The sequence below is a fragment of the Tympanuchus pallidicinctus genome, unplaced genomic scaffold, assembly GCF_026119805.1.
Source record: "Tympanuchus pallidicinctus isolate F22 unplaced genomic scaffold, pur_lepc_1.0 scaffold5, whole genome shotgun sequence".
NCBI lineage: Eukaryota > Metazoa > Chordata > Aves > Galliformes > Phasianidae > Tympanuchus > Tympanuchus pallidicinctus.
Genome location: NW_026294769.1, coordinates 28,856,342 through 28,876,921, shown reverse-complemented (window position 1 = coordinate 28,876,921; position 20,580 = coordinate 28,856,342). Strand labels below are relative to the sequence as shown.

The 20,580-nt window shown below is 44.4% G+C and overlaps 1 protein-coding gene and 1 long non-coding RNA gene across 4 annotated transcripts in view; one reads left to right on the top strand and one right to left on the bottom strand.

The window, feature by feature from the left end:
• The first annotated feature begins 4,532 nt into the window (after window positions 1–4,532).
• On the top strand, window positions 4,533–12,250 carry LOC128090824 (uncharacterized). Its single transcript, XR_008211106.1, has 2 exons — window positions 4,533–7,096; window positions 7,240–12,250. It is a non-coding gene; the product is annotated as an uncharacterized LOC128090824 (long non-coding RNA).
• A 2,471-nt stretch (window positions 12,251–14,721) lies between these two features.
• DLGAP1 (DLG associated protein 1) overlaps window positions 14,722–20,580 on the bottom strand; it is a 368,791-nt gene continuing 362,932 nt past the window's right edge. For all 3 annotated transcript variants that reach the window (XM_052703449.1, XM_052703450.1, XM_052703451.1), the window contains 2 exons: window positions 18,287–18,439; window positions 14,722–15,498 (listed from right to left, as the gene is read on the bottom strand). In XM_052703449.1, coding sequence (XP_052559409.1) covers window positions 15,289–15,498; window positions 18,287–18,439 — 363 coding nt within the window. In that variant the 3' untranslated portion in view covers window positions 14,722–15,288. The remainder of the gene's footprint in view (window positions 15,499–18,286; window positions 18,440–20,580) is intronic.

The window sequence follows — 20,580 nt, the reverse complement described above, 5'->3', positions numbered from 1 at the left end:
TGTGGCATCCCACACATTTACTGGCTTTTGCCATGAGGTCAGCGTCTGTAATGCACTCGAACAGCTGGGGCATTTGCAGTGGTGCATGTCAAGGTGTGTTTTTTCCAGCCGTTTTTCTTGTTAGCACTTGAGAGCTGCTCCCGCACTACTTCCTAACTCTTTTAAAGCTCATTTGGGTTTTCTGTTTTTTTCTTCCTCTTCTTGGCATATTGCATTTGTCAACTTTCCCTGTGCCTTTTGCCAAGTAGGGATTATTGGCGCAGACACAGCTCTTGTTTGCTGCTCAGGACACGACTTTTTTTAAGTCTTGTTCAGCAGCTGCCAGAGACCTTACGTCTGTCCCGTTTCCCTGTGTTAGCCGGCTCTTCTCTGTGAGCTCCAGTGTTCAGACTAAAGGAAAAGAGCTTAGATGAGCCACTCACTCTAGCAAAGCGTCACTTTGAGCTGTTGCTATTCCAGACGTAGTAATTGCATCCACATGTGCTGTGTGCCGTTTGGCGTCTGCTCTGCTGCCTGCCATGGCAATGAGTTCGAACACAGTCGCAAGAAGCAGACCTGGCTACACTACAGAGTCAAAATTCAGACTGTCTTCTGTGTCCAAGTTTTGCACCCATCTCTGCCGACAGCTCACAGCCATGGCATGCACTTAGCAGTTTTGCTCACCTTTCCCTCTGTGGCTTCCCTTGCTCTACAGTTCACATTCCTGAAGCTCTCTTGGCTCTGAGGAATGGGGTCTGTGACTACCACTGGCAGATCTCACGAGGCTGCACAGATTGCAGCCTGGGGCAGCTCCCCACAGCAAAGTAACCGCACACCCCTGGGCAGTGCTGCAATGTGTGATGTTAACCCCAGCTCCCACAGCTGGTGAGATATGAGTTGGTCACAACCACCTCCCAGCTCATCCCTGTTTCACTGGATAGCATGGTTTTGGCTGGAATTCATGCCAGTGTTGTACTTTCAGCTGCTTACATAAATGCGTAACGAACCTACAGATGTGCACACAGGTAGCAGCACTTTGAAATGCTGATTTAAAGGAAGGCAAGTGGTGGCTTGTGAGCATGGGCTGACTGTGTGCAGCTGGACAGCTGGCAGTTTTCTGTCCCTGATTGTGTTTGGGCAGCTTCCTTTGGACCACAGAGCAAGGCAGGGGCTGCTTCCCCTGCCTGAAAATGTGCAGTGGCATCAGCCTCATAAGGAAGAATTCTCACTTGTGCATTTACGAACTGCAAGTATTATGTTGTCAACTTCTGTCAAATTGTTTGGCAGAGAGAGCAGCTCAGCCCTGGTGCTGTGGGTTTTGCAGCACAAACTTATGTTTTTCATGGCTTCCCTGAGTCTTTTCCCCTCAGTATTTTTGCTGTGCTGCTGGATAAACACAGCCCTGTTGGTGTATTTTACCCAAGCTTCTTTGTCAGTGGCATTTCATGGGTTGGAAGGGTTCAGCTACTTTAGGACAATGTTAGTCTCTGTCATTATTAAGTAAATAACTCCCAATTGTGAGACCCCTGACTACAAAAATCACTTGACTGGTTGTGGGAAGAATGTCATATCCACCACCTTCCATCTGTATAGCTTGCCTTGGAAATAGGTCTGGATCCCAGACACAGAACTGATGGTGAAGATCACAAGAGTTTTGTAATTCAAGCGAGTAAGCATTCAGTTGTTTTGCCAGAGCCTGTAATTTCACTTCCTTTTCCAGCCTGCAATGTTCTGATTGCATGACCTTGTGCTCAATGTCTTACTTTGTTTCCTTCTGGGCTTGTGGTATCATTCCTTGTTTGAACTCTCCCTCTATCTTCTCTCTGCCTGTTAGACTGCTGAGTGCTTACATCATGCTGCACGTAGCCCCTTTAACTAGGTGAGAGATTATTTTGTCTGGTTTTATGCTGTTGGAAAAGATCCTTGCTACCCCACTAAACTAACCACAACAACAAATCTTGCTCTGATGCAAATAGACCAGCTTCTGGTCATGAGAGTAAGCACATCTTCCCTGTGTAGCGAGATTTTTTTCCTAGCTTCTGCTTTCTGTGCTGTGACAGAGATGAACCTAAAAGAGGAGCAGTGAGTAATAAAACTCAGAGGTATTTCTAAAAACCCTGTTTTCAGGGGCTGACTTCAGTTTTGGCCTTTCTGGTTGCAGCACACTGTTTTGATGGACTACCCATGCAAAGGCCTTCCCCTGCCAACCTCAAACAAGAGGTGAATTCAGGTTATCACATTAAACACTAGTTAGGCGCTTGCTGCTGTAACTCATTCTTCATGTTCAGTGCAGCTGGCTTGCGTTCAGCTGAGGTATTTTCAGTGAAATGCTGCCAACTTTCTGCAAAGGCTTCCTCAAAAGTTTTTCTTCCTTAGCTGGAGATACATGGAAAAACCTCCTGGAAATATTTCCGGTTGGTTTATAGGTTCACATCTGCGTGTACTGTCTGCAGTAAAGCTACCACCTTGACTCATTTGTCCCTACACAAGCAGCTTCAGACAGTGCCATCTCCTTGACTGCTGGCACTTGTTCCCACATTGGCTGCCTGGGCCCAGTGACTGTCCCTAACCTTCTGGAGGAATGATGTGGAAGGCTTCTTTCCTTGCCTGGTCAGTGGCATGATAGATATGTGCTGAATCTTTAGGAGACACCACCTGGCTTTGCTTCACTCCTGCTGTGTTTGGGAAACCTTGGGGCAGAGGGGAAGGGCCCAGTCACCCTCACAGCCAGTGCCATTCTCCATGCTCTCTTAGGTCATAGAATTATAGAATATCTTGTGCTGGAACGGACCTCATGCCCACCTGGTCTCATCCCGTGCTGTGGGCAGCACTGCCTCCCAGCAGCTCAGCTGCCCAGGGCCCCATCCAAGCTGGCCTTGAGTGCCTCCAAGGATGGGGCACCACAGCTTACATGGCAGCTGTGCCAGCACCTCATTGGCCTCTATGCGAAGAATTTCTGCCTAAATACAATCTAAATCTCCCCTCTTATTTTAAAACCGTTCCCTCTTGTCCTATCACTGTTTGCCAATGTAAAAGTCAGTCCTCTTGTTTATAAGTCGTCTTCGGGTATTGGAAGGACATAATGAGGTTCCCCTTCCCCCCTCAGAGCCTTCTCTTCTCCAGATTGAGCCAGACCAGCTGCCTCAGCCTTTCTTCATAGGAGAGATTCTCCAGATGCGGTGCACTGAGCAGTATCCATGGCGGCCAGTGGTGGGCATGCATCATTTTCTCTCCTGTTTATAGCTATATGTGACAGGTATTTCAGTTGTGAGGAATCTCCTTTCAACAGCAGTGATAGGCTCAGATTTCCTCCCTTGGGACTGACCAAGCGAGGTGGGCAGTGCAGCTCACTGTTACTCAGACTCTGCATCTGCCTCAGGAGTGACTCGCTTGTGACTCTGCCTAGGCAGGAAACGTGACCTCACTGGCTGCTTCATGATGCTTGCTCAGCCCAGAGGGAACTTGTCTTCAGACCCTCTGCTTCCCACAGATCTGCCTTTCATCCTTGCTTTGGCCTGGCCCTCATTCGCAAGGGAGACCTACTGTTGTTGGGAAAGCCCTGGAAAAGAGACAAACCTTTCAGCTATGACTAAGGAAAACACACTCCAGAGCTCTGTGGTTTGTCTGAACTCACTTCCTTGGGAAACATCAGGTTTTGATCTTTAAAAAGTGGTATCTTAAAAGCCCACGTGTAAATCTTAACAGTTCCGGTGATAGCAGCGTAATCTGCCTTTGATCAAGTAAAGCAACAAAGCACAGATGTATCTGCTGCCCAAAGACTGCAGGAAATGTGCCCGTGCTTGCACAAATGCACAGAGGAAGGGATGCTGGCAGGGCAGGGGGAAGATAATTTGCTGTTCTCCAAACCATCACAGAGATGGCAGGGTTCATATTTTGCCTCTACATCCCCGTGACTTTTGCCAGCTAGGGGAAATCTGCACGTAGGTCTGTGAATCTGACAGCTAGAGACAGAACAATGTGTTTGAGAATCTTGAGCAGAGCCAGAGCTGCGATGGAGCCTGGCCTATGTAGAAAGTGGAGCAGTGCAGATGACTGTCAGGCAGGGCTTCAATTCTGTGCAAAATGGGATTTTTCCTCATCCCTAGACTTGCAAAAAAATTTGCAAACCCTTCTGAGAGGCAGCTTGGGTTCAGCATGGGAGTCCTTCCATGGCTGTGTTCACAACAACTGCTCTTTACACTGGCTATGGCAAACACTTTCCCTTGCCTTTATTATTTTTGTTGTGCAGGAGGAATGAAGTGACACTGGACTTTGGTACCTCACCTGATTCTCTTTACTTTGAATGCTAAGGGACCTGCAGGAAGCTGTCAGGAGAGCAGGGTGAGCTGTCTGTCACTCAGTTACTCCTTGGGCAGACGTGCCCAGCGAAGCTGGCAGGCTCCGCCTTGCTTTCAGAGCGGGCTCCAAGACTTTCTGTAAGCTGCAGGTGCTGTGCAGGTGCAGAATGTGGGGCAGCGCTATGGAAACTGGGTGCAGGTTTGTTGTGCTGGCTTTCTTTGTTGTTTTTTTTTTTTACCTCGGCGATAATTCTTAACCAGCCTGCAATCTCTGTTCTATGTACTTTACTACTCCTCGTGATTTACTGGGATAATCGAAAACTTAAAACAGAAGCGTGGCCCTGAACCTTTTCACTACAAGGAAAACAAGACCTTTGTCCCGTCGGCTGAGCTCAGAGCCTGCAGCATGGCTCACCTGCAAAGAGTCCTGAAATCAAAGTCACACTGATGGCAGTCATAACTGGATTTGTACTGAAGTGGGTGGAGATCAAGAGCTCCGATTGACATGAGCTCTCTCGTGTAACAGAGAGGAGGCTGGTGGAAGCCAGCCTGCAAACACCAGGATCGCCAATAACGTGCTGCCCGCGGCTCAAAGTACGGGCCGTGGTGAGCCGGGGCTGAAATATTAACCAGGCTTTGGGGCAGGAAGGCTCTGTAGTTGCCGCTGTGTATGTGTGTGGTGATGGGGCTGGAATAAGGAGCTGATTGAATGAACTACGGGCTTTGGGGAGGACTGATCATTTATGGAACTGAGAGCTGTAGTGGCAGGGGAAAAAAGGATCGCAAGGAGTTCTTTTTGCCCCACACCTCAGATGGTTTGGATCCGGGTAGTGTTTTCAGTCTGTATTTGTTTATTTTCTATTTCTATCGCTGGAGATGGAGAGGAGAGATAGGACAGGGCAGCAGTGGGAGTGTTGTAATCGCGTTACTGAGCCCAGCTGACACCAGGTGCAGGTAAACATCTCTGCTTGCCCAGATGGGTGACAGCCCATAAATCCTGGGAGCAGCCTGATGAAAAACAAGGCTTTTGCAACTGTGCCTTTGTACTTGGAAGAAGTTGTGTGTGCATGACTGATGGGTGACAGCATGGCCTCGGCCTGGCTGCTGAGGGACATGGCTGAGCCAGAAAGGGCCTGACCCTCATGGCTGTAAAACTGCTGTCTTCTTCCCAAGAGCCAACACCACCAGCATGCAGCATTTTCTGAAGCTTGGTGCAGGGCCAAAAGCCATTTCCCTACTCCCTGCCCATCCCATGTATGTGTGTATTATTAGTTTACCCACTGTGGGTCGCTCCCCAGCTGCCAATGCATGTCTGCATGTTATGTATTGCATTACGTTAAGTTTAAAGAAGAGCATGTCCCTGTTTGAGGAAGAACAGTAGTGATGTTCCACCCTGCTCCTGTTGAATCACTACGACACGGTAAGGGCCTGGAGCACGGCAGGGCTCTGTTGTGTTGTCCTGTGTTGCAGCTGAGGTAAAGTGTTGGATCTGGGCTTTGTATCATAAGACTGGTTTCTGATCAGGATGATGGAATTTTAGAGACAAGACTTTGCCTTCACATCTCGTTGTGAAGTCTGGGTAAAAGGAAAAATGTGCTTGTTTATGATGCTTTAAAACACACGACTCATTTTCAAAGATGAACAATGAGACCATAGCAAGTAGATCTAGAACAGACCACAGCAGTTAATTCTGGTGCAGGGCTCTGTCTTGGATTGTAAACTCTGTGAGATGCAAACATCAACATTCACATGATGTTTAGCCTGCACAACACAGCATCTCCAACCAGGCTTTCAGATCACTCTACAGGAATGTTTATCTCACTGAATGCCTTCTTGTGACAGTCACATTTTACAACAGCCATGCACATGGGTGACCAGCATTGCAGGCAGTGTCTGTGTGGCATTGGAGCCAGTACACACCAGTGCGGCTGAGGCTGTGCCAAGCCCCTGCTTTGCTATGCTTGCTTTACAGTGGTTGGAACCCTTTTGGGTGCTGTGAATACTCATCTCAGTCATGGAATCACAGAATGGTTTGGATTGGAAGAGACCTCAAAGCCCATCCAGTCCCACCCCATGCCATGGGCAGGGCTGCCACCCAGCAGCTCAGCTGCTCAAGGCCCCATCCAACCTGGCCTTGAGTGCCTGCAGGTATGGGGCACCACAGCTTCTCTGAGCAAATCAGCTTCTTGGAAGGAGTAACGTGAGAAGAGTAAAAGTAAGTGCATTGCTGTGTGACCAGTCAGCAGACGCGCAAAGGATTTTGTATTGAAAAGGCAAAAAGAAAAAAAAAAAAAGCATTAAAATTACCATTGCCATGCTGCCCTCTGGGTTTACACAAATGCGGTGCAGGGAAGAATTAGGCTTTTGCAGTTTCATGTTTCCTTGACCTTTTGAGAGAAGAATGAAAAATCTGATCCAACTGCTGCTCCCTGTTACAATGCTGAAAGAGCAATGCAAACTTAATGTGCTGACTCCCGAGGAGCAGAATTTCAACTTGCCTATTGAAAAACCTGGGAGAGAACTGAGGTCTGTAGAGATCTGAATGAAGCTGGATAATCTGAATGCCAAACCTCTCTCCCAGGTGGGTGCAATTACTGGTGCCAAAGCAGATTCCTTCACCCCGCTCCAGTGGTGACTGGCTTAAGATAAGAGCAAGGCAGGGAGAAAACACACAGCTCCTCTGGTGCAATGTCTCCCTGCTGTACAATGGGCAGCACCTCCCCTGTGCTGCAGCTGCTGCAGCTGGGTGCAGTAGCTGTGTCGTGCTTCCACTCGCATTGCCCTCACTTGGTGCTTGGGAAACTCTCATACCATTAATGGTAAGCTCACATGTTCTGCTTGACATGAAATTGTTTCCAGTAAAAAATCATTTCAGACTATTGCTGTATTGGCTGATGCAACTGTTGACAAACAAAATCTGCATGGATTGTGTTCTAATGGCAGGCTTTGCATGCTTCAACAGGTTTGCTTTGCTTTGGCTCAGTTTCCTGGTTTTATTTTCATCCTACCAGCTTGCTGAGGACAAGCACAGAGGATGGATTGCTTCTTACTGAGTCTCAGCGCTGCCTGGGAGATGCTGGTGGACGCCAATCACTGCAGTGAAATGCTGCATAGCAATACACACGCAGCTTTTTTCCCTTTTAGAGATGAGCACGTGTCAATTGAACAAAGGGTAGAAGTGAGGGAGTACACTGCAATTTGCTAACGTGTGGCTGGCTTCCCAGTTCCCTGCGCATTCCCTCAGCCAGACTGCAGTCGTCATGATGCTATTGCCAGGAAATATGTAAACAAAAGGGAACTCTCCCTCTCAGCTGAAGCATTAGGTTGGTTGTGCAAAAAGCCACTCAGATTGATCCATGGTACCTAGTTATCAAAGGTACTATTTGTTATATGTATAGGCGTACAGCACTGTTGACAAAGATCACTTGTTATTATATCTGTATTTATTGTGTGATGAGTCAGAGCTTTAGGACCCTTTCACACATGATTGTGATTTAAAATTCAGGTGCTCAGGCATTGCTCTTCTGGAGTCACTTGGAGATTGGCAAGCAGGCATTTTTCCATGGAAATAACTGATCTTTATGTCTCAGCCAAATTACACAACTGACAGTTAATGCTGGGGTGAAGTCTCCTTTCTTTTCTAACACTGCAAATTCAACTGTGTAAACTTCACGGGGAAGATGTGATTTTGCCAGAACTATCTACAAGTTGAAGAAGTCTCCGTACTGTTGTTTTTTTGTTGTTTTTTTTTTTTTTTGTTCTTTGTTTCTTTTTTTTTTTTCCCAGATGATAGGAAAGTTTTCTTCCAAAGGCAAGCAAAACAATGAGCACAGTAAGTGATTACCACAAACACTTATTCCCCAGCCCCCTTAAAAAAGAAAAAATGGACACCCTAGGAGATGACAAATAGCATAGCCCAGCTCAGTGTTTGCTATACATTGGCATCTCAATGCTACACAATTTTTACATAACAAAAGAAGGAACAATTACCGTTCTTGTTCAAGGACCACAGCAATCCAATGCTGAACATGCAACATGCACTTGTGAAGCAATTCCAAGTGGCAGTTTTGAGCACTGATAGCCAATACAACAGGAAAAATAAGCCACACTGTATTAAGGATTTGTCTTTGATAGTCCTTTCGGTACAGCTAAGAGCTAGAGATAGCTGGTAGGCTTGGCATCCCCATGGGGATGCAGGATAGTTGCATGGAGAGGAGTTGCCTTTTAGTGGCTCACATCTGTGATCCGTTCTGTCCTCCAACACCAGCTGTGAGCCTCAGCATGCAGCTGTCTGCATTTGCAACATAGAAAGATCTTTGCTGTCAGAGTGATGGCACACTGGAACAGGTTGTCCAGAGAGGTTGTGGACCTCTTTCTCTGAAGGTATTCAAGACCTGTCTCACGCCTTTCTATGTGACCTTGCCTCCTATGGGATCCTGCTTTAGCAGGGGGTTGGACTTGATCTCTAGAGGTCCCTTCCAAACCCTACAATTCTGTGTGATTCTGTAATGTCTCACCCCCATGAAACACCTGACAGACAGAAACATCCTTCTCACTCTGCCCTACTGCTTTTCCCCTTAGCTCTGAACAAAGACTCTCCCGTTCCATGAAGCTTTGGCAGCTATAAAACATCACAGAGCAGCAGCTTCCCAGGGATGCTCTGGGACTGAGCAACCTCTGGATTTCCCAGCGGTGCTGAAGAACTCCAACATTTCTCTGCTTTGAATAGAGCTGGCAAAATTCATAATTGCTTCCATTCTGCTTGGCTGGAAAATAGCAAAATCCAGGCACACTGCCATAGGACTGCTGGGTGCAGAGTGGGTATGACAGAGAGCTCTGCACCAAGGCTTACCCAACAGAAGTGAAGGCATCCCACAGCTCGGCCTGGCTTTTGTGTATCTTTTAATATATATATATTTTTTTTTTTTTTTCCTTTTGTGTGTTTTTTTTTCTCTTCCCCTTAAGTGTAGCAGCAGCAGTGAGGTGATGACTTACCTGCTGCAGCTTGGGAGATAGCAATCTGAAAGGGATGGTTGTCACACAATGCCCAAGCAGAACTTTTCTGGCCCAAATTTCTCTGATTATGTTGTTACCTGATCAGTGAAGAGAACCATGAAAAACACAATTACCAGGAAGCACTGCTCCTTTCCTTGTCTCTTTGTCTTGCTGCAGACGGGGCACGTGACTCTCAGAGAAATAGAAGAGCTGCCATTTTCATTCACGTGACCCAAAGAGGTGCTGCATGCCAGTCACACCTAAGTGTGGGAAAGCTCAGCCACTGGCTGACAAACCTGAACACATCATGTTTGCAGCTGGAATTTAGATGTATCTGGTGGACCAGAGCATGGCATGAAGAACTGGAAAACCCCTACCCTGAAGACAGCACACGGAAGGGAGGATAAAGGTTCGAGTGAGCTTGGTGTGGTGGGACAGAAAATTTTTGGCCATTGATACAGTATCAGACTAGAAGGAAAGGGGACAAGCAATTTCTAACTGTGGGTGTTGATGCCAAACTTCCTCAGTGCAAGCCCATGTGTGCATCCTGGGCTGCACGGGAAGACCTGGCTGTGTCTTCAGGGGATGCACAAGAGCGAAGGGAAACCTCACCAGTGGAACAAAGGATAGTGTCCTAAGTGGACTGGATGATAACCTGATGGACTGAAGGAGAACCTTCTCTACTGACTGCCATTCCAAAGCCCTATTTGAAGTATACACCAAAGACTACAATGACAAATGCCACCGAGTGACCAACATTTGTATCATGAATTGCAATCAAAAAGAACTGGCTCCAAGTCAGCACAGACTCCCAGTGAACTTGATGGATAAGCATGCTTCAAAGTGATGGTTAAAATGTATTGTTTGCCTATTGCATACTGCAAATATAAGTATCCAAAACAGGAGAGAACAGACTTTGGCAAGCAAACTGATAACAAGCCATGCTCTTGAGGAAGGCTCATGATTTGGAGGGAACACTGAGCTGGAAGGGAATGCTGAATATAAATAAGAATCAAGTTTACTTTAAGCAGCACAAATGGCAGGGCTGTGAGCCACAGCTCAGACTTTATCATTCTTCTGCTGAGGGAATAGTTTGAAGCATATTTGCTGTTTTATACTCTGATGTGTTCTCATTGCAGGAAAATATCAGCCACTGCAGAAAGGTCTTTAAATATTTAAGCATGTTTTGGCCATCTCTGGTTTGTCAGTTTATGAGTGACCAGGGAGGACGTAAGTTCCAGCAGAGGAAACGAAATCCCACTGTTAGGTCTTGGTGGCTGTCAAACTGTAAGAAGTTTCCCTGCCTCTAGAACATAAATCTTCCTGATTTCTCTGTGTTGAGGGTGTAATAGTAGATAAATGGTACATGGTACAACTCTGGTGTGCAGTTCGTGTAAACTGTTGGGCTTATAAACTGAAATGTGTTAAATCTGTTACACGAACAACACCATCCAGAAAATAGAATACAGTCACAGAATCGTAGAATCATTAAGGTTGGAAAAGACCTCAAAGATCATCATGTCCAACTATCCATCTACCACCAAAATTGCACACTAACCCATGTCCCTCAGTACTACATCCACACAGCTCTTGAACACCTCTAGGGGCAGTGACTCCACCACTTTCCTGGGCAGCCTGTGCCACTCCCTCACCACTCTTTCTGAGAAGAAATTTCTCCTAATATCCAACCTGATATTACAATCTCCCCTTGTACAACTTGAGGCCATTCACTTTCATCCATTGCTGTCACCTGGGAGCAGAGGCTGATCCCCAACTTGCCACAACCTCCTTTTAGGCTGTTGTAGAGAGCGACAAGGTCTCTACATCTCTATATCTCCTCCAGATTAAACAATCCCAGTTCAAGATTTGATGGCTGTCATGATTTCCCAGACTGGGAGAAACCCTGCCTGCAGGCAGGGCCCTGGGGAAGGGAAGCTACCACTGCTGGGCCCTGCTCAGCGCTCTCTTGGAAAGAAGCACATGGGATAGTGTGCGCTGAAATGAAATAGCTCAGTGATGCCACCAGCCCAACCCCTGACACTTCTGTGGGGTCTGGCTCCTTGTAGAAGTGCCTGTGAGGGTTCTGCTGGGGATCCAGGAAGGTATCACAGAGGGGTTTGCTCCAGTGAGAAGTTCTGCAAGTGGGAGGCTCTGTGGAATCAGTCTCAAGCAACGGTTGTTCAAGAGAAACACGCTGCTGGTCATGCTTTTATCCTGGACCACATCAAGCGAAGCATTCTGGTGGTTCTGGAAGAGTGAATTTACATTGAAAACCCACAGCTCTTACAAGCAGTGCATTAATTATTTTATTAATTTGCTCTTTTTACATTATGGGAAACATTCATCTATTTACATTTTCCTGTCCACACACCCATCTAGGTAGATAATCCTATGGAAATCCAAATCGTTATGCCATAAAACCACTCTCCTCTGTCTAAAGGCTTTCAATTTTTATTTTTTTTTGCCATTTGTTTCATATTAGAAACATTTTCAAAATAACATTTGGGAATGCAGGTAGGCCATCAAATTACATCCCGATTACTTAAAACGCGCTTTTGACCTTTTTCCTTAAAAAAACAAAACCAAAAAACAAAACCAAAATGAAAAGCCCCAAAAACTTCACAAAGATTCTGTTCAAATTAAAGTGATAGTGCACATAAAAGCATTAAGGGAACATGAATAAATAAACTGAACTATATTACAAATAAGTTATTTCTATTTACCTTTTCAAATATTAAAAATCTTTAATCCATTTCTTCATCTTTCTTTACAAAAAAAGATTATGAGAATTTGATGGAAACATCTGCAAAAAATATAATAAATACTGATTTTTTTCTTTTCCTTTTTCTTTTTTTTTTTAACTTCTGAAGCAGGAGACAAAAGCAACCTTTTCTAAAATTTCTCCCAAGCCAAAAAAAAAAAAAAAAAAAAAAAAAATGAAAGAAAGAAAGAAGGAAAGAAAGAGAGAGAGAAAGAAAGACTTTAGTACCAAAGTGAAATAACATATAGGAATTCTGAATATACACCGGGCAGGTTAGACTGAAACAAGTAGTTACAAATTGTACTAAAACAGATGATACAGCAAATATACTAGTTGTATATTCGTGTCAGTAAATGAGTCAAGTGGTTAACTAGTGGCATTCTAGGGGCAGAAGTATTATCTTCTATATTTACTGGTCTTGGGCGTATTCTTAAAACTTTGCTAAAAACCAAAGCAAACATTATAATTCTCTCCCTGGAGCCAAATGTGCCAACAGGCATTCACCTAAGAATAGATTCATTTAAAATATATATGAAAATATTCTGTGATATACAAATACAATAATTCATCACGTACAAGACTAGCCAGTTTTCCCTTCTCTGCTTTGTAAGGGGGGGCTTTTGCTAGATAGGAATTTCTGTAGCCACTTGTCAACCAAAATCTTAACTCATCTTTCATAAAACATCCATGAAACTAAATAATCTGAGACACGGCTGTGAATGCAGACTCTCACCTGAATACAGCTTTGTATACTTCGGTACAAATGAGTTCCAAAAAATTAATGCTTAACGTGACGATATGCTCAAAGTGGCAGTTGGCACTATTGCATACTGCAAACACGGTGTTATTTCATTACTGCTCAAAGTCAGATGGAGTGTTTCAAAACTAGCAAACACACAGGTATTTGGGTGCTGAGAGGGTCAAGCCTTTCCAAGCTCCTATAACACAAAGCACTCTAGGGTTACACTGGATTTCCAATTACTCTAGTTAAAAGTCTTTTATATATTAAATTATTAGCCCTTATCTTGTAAACCACAGCAGTAAGTAGTTGTGCCCTGTTTATAAAGACATAGCTCAGATATCAATGGCTTTGAGAGGTAGCAAATTCTCTAGTGGTTTTAGTATGCTTTTGTGAAAATACCTGGTGCCAGAACCTATTACCTCTCTTATTTTCTTCAATAAAATTAAATTAGCACCTGGCTATGATGTCGTAGGAAAAGAAGCTGTCTGGCATGACCTCAAAGAATACTTTTAGCAAGAGCTTTGCTCATCGACGACAATTTTCAGTGCTCTGAAGCGCAAGTGGCAGAATGATGCCAGCACTATGGTGAGACCTGGTCAGGCCAGCCCAGCTGTTACAGTGAAGGGCACAGGCAGCCCGCACTGGTCTGGGGCCACCATGCACACCATGCTGCACCACCAGGGCAGCTGTCCCTAGGCCTATCCCCAGCGGGAGTGGAGAGCCACCACCTTCCTTCGTGGGTTCCCTCATGGAGGCAAAGATAGTGCAGGGTCATGAGAACTTTGCTCCTGGGACCCTGGGCACAGTTGCACTGGCCAAACCCTCTGTTACCAGCAGAAAGCAGGGAGGCACGAGTCGCACCCAGCCACCCACCCACACGTGTGCCCAACGTGCTGTGTGCAGCTTGCCTGGCTTTCCTGCTGTTGGCACAAGGCCTTCCTGGGGTGGTGTGCCCAGCGCCTGACCACCAGTATGCAGGAGCAGCAGCCCCCGCCTGGGCTGGAGGAGGCCAGGCTGACAGCCTCGCTCCTCTCCAGCCCTATTGTCTATGATTTACCCCCAGTATTAATGGACTACTTGGGATGCATATTTTTTGTGACTGTGAAACAATGGCAGAAGCAGGGGAAGGAAGGCTTGTCATGGAACAAAATTAAGTTCATACCGATCCCATAACTTGTGAAAAATACTTTATTGTTCTTGGTCGGGTGGTACTTTATACTATCAGGAGGAGACTGTTTTAGAACCTTACACCTAGATACGGACTGCATGGTGAGGAGCAGTCTGCACGGTAGCATAAACTGGCTGTGGATAATACAACGCCTCGCCTAGAAGAGCACGGCAGGCTCAGCGTACAACTGGCTGACAGGTGTTGGTGTGTGGCTGTGTGTATGTGTGAGATCGGATCATCCCACCAAGAGTAAGACATCAATGAAACAAGTTTTTTTTTTTTGTTTTTTTTTTTTTTAACCAATATAATCCATACAATACAATACAAGAGGAATTGACAATACAGTACAATTTTAAAAATTCTTAATACTTGGACAAGAAAATCCTTCTTTTATATTATCTTCAACTGTCCTTGCTTCTTATTTCCTTCCTTTTCACTCTTTTATTGCCTTTCAAAATAGATTATTTCCCTGGAAGATCGAATTTACAATCTTCTGCTGATTGAAATGTTTAAGTAGTGATTGATGAAATAAAAATGAGGCAGTTTGTGCAGCTGTGAGTGTGCAGGCATCTTTCCTTGGGATCTTTCTATCCCTCACCATCCCATCTGTGGGATACGCTTTCATTTCTCACCCCCAGGTCTGTGTTTTTACCCTCCTCCCTGCTCCCACCCCGACTGCTCTCCCCCCTTGGTGACTCCTTAAAATCAGGTGACAAGGTGTGATTTGGAGGTTTAGAATAAAGTGCGCCATCTGCTTTTTTTTTAAAAAAAAAAAAAAAAAAAAAAAGCAATAAAAAAAAGGGGAATCCGAGTCATAGCTCCTTTCATCTTTTAGAGGAAGACGGCAGAGTCCAAAAGGATCACCCTGCGTGACTGAAATTTCCAAAATCCCCTGCGGTTGGGTATTGCTGTACACTAGGTAACAGGCTAGCTTTAGATCGACTAAAGGTCATGGGTGGGTTAAATGGAGCCTACTGTACAGGTGCGCATGTGCATGGGGATCCGAGCGCCGCATTTATTCACTTCAAACAGAAAAAGGATCGTACTCGTTTACATGAGGCGAGGTGGCAGCATCAGTACATGTGACAAAGCATCATGGTGACATGGGCAAACCTTCAGGAAGCAAGGGTGGTTAGAGGACATCTCTCGGAGAACCGACAACTACGGCACGGTGGTGGGATTCATCAGGGTCACCGGGACTGCGTACAGAGAGCAGGGAGAGGGGGGGAGCAGAGGGAGGAGGAGGTACAAGTACTTGGTGGCGGTGACCTGGAGCAGGAGCCTAGAGGGGCAGATTGTACAGGAGACTTGTCTTGCCAGAGAGAGTCCTCCTGGTCGGATCCCTTCATAGCCTGGTCTGGGCTTCGGGGATGTATATCTCAATGCTCTCGGCGCTTTCGGTGGCTGAGTTCTGCCGGACGGACGCCGCGCGCTTGGCAGCCATCAGCCGCTTGCGGGCCTCCTGACGCTGCGAGCTCTCCAGAGAGCGTTCCCGGATGAGCGGCACCTGACCTTTCGATGGCTTCTTTGGCACTGGAGGAGGGACCCTTCTCTCCTGATCAAAGCAGAAGGTTAATGGCATTATAGAGCTTCTCAGGGAAAGGGGGGAAAAACTAGGACGCGTCAATAGTTAGAACACACATTTTACCTATGGTCTGTTAGCTCCTATCTGCCCTTTAGTCTTCAGTCAACTGGCTAGAAACTGAGCTAGAGAGGAGAGCATCTCAGGCGCGGCCTCGTACCACTGGCACCGCTCCACGCGGCTGAGGAATAAATCCCGCTCTCGGCAGCGTGGCCCCGGCAGCCTGGCTCCTGCGGCTGGTAACAACCTCGGCTGAGGGCCGTCCTTGGACGGGGCCGGGACGTGTGCGTCACCTCGGCCCTTAAAAACGGCACGCGTGTGGCACAAGGTGGGCCTGTGGCAGCGCTGAGATGCACTGGGCTCGGCATCCCAACCACTAGCTGCCTGCGGCTGGTGCATCGGAACAATAACCATCCAAAACATGAAACATATAGTCAGGCACATATTTCATATAGCTTAGTAACTTGCCCCCCACATCCCCCTCTTTGAGTCTGACTGTGCAAACGCATAAACCCCAGCCTCCTGCTAAATAGACATGCCACCCTACAGTCAGCTCTAGCTTGAAAAACCGGTAGGAAAAAATTAAAAGCCATGAAGAGAACATGCATTAATCATCACAGTGGCGGCTAGCTCCAGCTACGCGAGTGACAAGGAGGACTATTATGTACAGCCTGGTGTGTGCATACAAAAAAAAAAAAAATCAGAGCGGGATCTCTCCTGGAAAAGAAAAGTGTATTCAGGTCTGAATTTCAGGCAGCCACAAAGACTTTGTCAAGTTAATTAGATTGTCTTTTAAGTTACATCCCCTTCCAACTGTGAACACGGCCTCTGAGCGGAGGGATTTTATCACACTACAAAGGTCCCATTCTGCCCTTGCGTTTTCTCTTATGCTGATCACAACAGCGTCCACGGCTCGAAAGATAAAGGTGCTTAGTTACACTTATTCATACTTTGCTCTTTCTCTCCATCCAAGGATTAATCTGTGCTGCTTTAATAGGGACCAGTGGCAAAGGCCAAAGGCAACTGCAAATATCAATTCCACAGAAAGTTCTTTCTTCTTCTTCTTTTTTTTTTTTTTTTTTTAAGTATTTAAGAAAGGAGATGATCTCTTTCATTTAAAATCATAGACAAATGCTAATTGAACCAGGGACACAGTCAGTGTAATTATTTAAAAAGCAAAATCTCTACCTGCTTACCATAGGTCCATTTATTCAACACAACTTCCTTTAACCCGTTATATTCTTTTTGTTAGAAACTCCTTGAAATCTTTTTCAGAAGCAAACAAAAAGCACGTTTTTGCAAGGAAAGCTCTCATTTCTTACTCTGCAATGAAAAACACTTGGCCTTCCTGCTTGACTAGATAAACTAATGAAAGACCATACATCGGCATTTCTGTGCATGCATGTTTGACATTTATAACTTCCTTTTCTGACAGATGTTGAAAAGAAAAAAAAAAAAAAAAGAAGATAAATAATAAAATGACTTGCCTTCAGTACCTTGGTCTAGGAAAACACATTCCCACACATCCCTTTACAAAACACTAGGTGTGCACAAATGGTGTGAGCATGGCACTCCTAATGAACTAGTATTTAGTGTTGATCAGAGGAGGGACAGTTCTACCAGCATTACCTTTGCAAACTTCCTGCTGCAAGATTAATGGGATTCAATACTGTTATTATCTGCCTAAAAGAAAATGCCACTTTGGTCATCAGAAATGAGCTGACAATGAGTGTGGACACCTAGCAGAGCCACTAGAGGTTTTGTCCCCTCCTTCTTGTTTTCCTACATGCTTGCTCTACTCACTGATATCAGACTGGTCACAATCAGTCTAAAGGAGATTCAGTCATCATATTACATACCTATAGGAGCATGACAGGACATGGGACCCATGGTTCCTCTAGGAATGGGTCTGACTTTAAAGTATTGGATGAAACATTTGTGTGTTTTGGCTTACTCCGGTGCTGTTTGTCTTGATGTAGATAGTGAGGAGAAAAATAAGGCAATGGAGCCGAATGAGAGTGAAAAGTGAAAGGTGACTCACACTTGGATATGTTGTAGTTTTTCATGGTGACACAAGACTACTACATTTTTTAAGAAGCCCAACACTCGAGATGATTTTTATGCTCTCTTGGGTAAACAGCGCTACCAGCAAAGTGGACCCATTTATGAAACCACCCCATTACAAAACAAACAAACAAACAAAAAACCCACAAAACAAAACAAAAAACAACAAAAAAGGAACAACAAATGAACAACAACAACAACAAAAAAGATGTAAGAGTTCCTTCATGTGATATTTTGGAAGGCATATTTTTGATATCGCTCTGTTTGTAATACGGTTATCAAGTCAGCGATGGTTACAGTGCTTCCCTCATTTTTTTCAGTAACACAACCTAGAACTCTTGCTATATGCAATAATGTGAACCGTAAATGTGATTTATTTAATTTTAAGAATCAATATATAAGGCAGTTGCTTCCAACGATTGATCGTCTAATATGATTAAATGTAAAACTTAACAAAGTACTACATTCCCATTATCCGATTCACAAAGACAGATTTGGTTTAAAAATATGCCTGAAACATATTACAGATAATATCCCAGATGATTATTATGTAAACATTGTTATTACAATGAAATTAATTTGATATGAGCTTCATTTCACATTTTTAACGTCAACGCTGTAACACAGAGGCCTATTTAATTTGTCCAGTGTTTGTGCAGGGTTTTAAATGAAGCATACAAAATCTACAATGTTCTACCTTCTTGTCATGAGGATCCATCTGTTTCCAATTATTGGCCTTTAACTGATGAAGTTCATCAAATTTCATACTAATATTTTCTATGGATAACTGCAGCATATCCCAAAACCCTGCTAAATCCTGGGAGGTTGGCCGTGGATGTGCATTAGGATTCTGTACAAGAGAAGAAGGGAAAAAAAAAACAACAGTTTGGCTTTAGTATCTCTTAATGTAAAGCATTTGTGTAAATGATAGCAAATCTTGCTAGCAAAGCAGTTTCAGCAGATCCAAACCATCAGAGAGACACAAACAACAGAGACCTCTTGCCAGAGCCAGAGGGCAGCGCCAAGACACTGTGCCCCCATGGGTCCCAGGCACCACCAGTGGGTTCAAAGGTGGCAACCTGAAAACACTGAATTTAATTGCCAGCTTCCTCTTCTTTAATGAGGTAGGGTTCCCTGCAATATTTATGCTGGTAGGATGACTGATACCTGTGCAAGCGTATAGTTGCTGTGTATGCAGATAGTGACAAACAAGTGAATGAGCACTTTTTCCATACTCTGAATCTTAGAGCTAGAAAAACATACAATTTCAGGTAAAGTTACCTGTCAGACACGTAGGGCCAGTTTTGTGGGTTTTTTTTTTTTTTTTTTTTTTTTTTTTTTTTGACAAAAGTAATATCTACAGGGTGAAAAACTTACAATAATCCCGTTTTTTCAGGCATGTTTTTGGAAAGAGAGATGTGCTGACCCACAGCTGTCCCAGGACCACAGAGAAGCTGGATAGCTGGGTGTCTATCAAATACATCAGGAGCACTACATCAAACTGAGGGTTTTCAAGCAGATGCGGCTTATCCTCACTTTCAAACTCATGGACCTCAGCATGTAGGTTTGTCCCGCATATGCAAGGTGATAACTCAATGAAACGCAGTGCAGTGAGGCTGCTCGGCATTGTGCAAACTCAGTTCACTTCATCATAGAATCATAGAATATTCCAAGCTGGAAGAGACCCACAAGGATCATTCAATCTGAGAGTATCCTCAGAAGAACACGTCTGGGACCATCAGCATCCCTAAAGCAGCATGGCTAGAAGTCCTCTTCTGTCCTATGTCCCTTTGATGTAGCTTAGCTCTGGAAGTTTTGCGTGAGCATACATGAATTGTATAAATGCAAAAATAAATTATTATTAGGCCCTGTGTGTTGTTTTATATGGCTCGAATGTTACTCTGTGCTTAAGTCTTCTCCCTCACCTCAGGAACAACAAATCCACCAGTCAGTTGCCTTTTGTAGGACATTTCCAACTATTTGTGTTTTTCACCTCAACACTGACTTTGACTGGATGGTTATACTATAAAAGCAGCAACTGTAGAAAACAATAAAGCATTTCATTTCAGATTCATAAGGACAACAGAGATTATACATGCATTCCTATTTTTTGTTAGTGTTTGACATCAGCATGTTGCCCAGTTGCAGGATTTTATTTACAATGTTGCATGACCTGATAGCTTTTTCAATTTTTCCTATTAAGAATTGGAAGGCTCATTCAGACAGAAATGATTTCTGTTGCATTTGCCTACTGCAGGCAGATTTTGGTACGGGTCTGGATTTTCAGGAATGTATTAAGTGGAGTAGAAGATGGTCACTATGATGAGTGTCCCAGGGTGTGCCTTCCCTGCTCTGTGATGACAGAATACAACACTGTGCTTTTTGGGCTTCTAGGAACTTGGGTCAAAATTGGGAATTAAATCCATGTAATGTGCAAGGATGGATTGTTAACTTAAAGGTCTGACTTTTTTTTGTAAGCATTGCCATTTTAGAGAATACTGTTTTAGACACATAATATAAGATACATTTCTATTTATTGTAACGAATATCATTTTGATGCTGCCACTATTAACAGCATAAAAATAGTAAATATATTGATAGTAATAGTAGGGGCATACACAAATTATATATGGTTATCATGATTATAACACACTGTCTTTTTGCCTCTTTGCCTTTTTACAACTTGTGGAATTACTTTTTTCTCTTTTGCTGTTCAGGCATTGAAAGACATGGCACCAGCATTCAGGATCTGACTTCCTGCTATTTCTGTCTTGCTGAATAGAGGTGGCATTGGTATTGTGTGGGAAAGCCCCACTCATGAGACCTCTGGTCTACCTTGGAATACCCTGAGAAGGAACCCACCTATCTCTGTGCCATACAAACTGAGCTCAGATATGAAAGGATAGACAGAACTTCAGTGATATCTCACCAAGATTTTTTTTCCCTTTCTTTATTTTCAGGATCTTTAACTATTAGCAAAACTCCCATCAA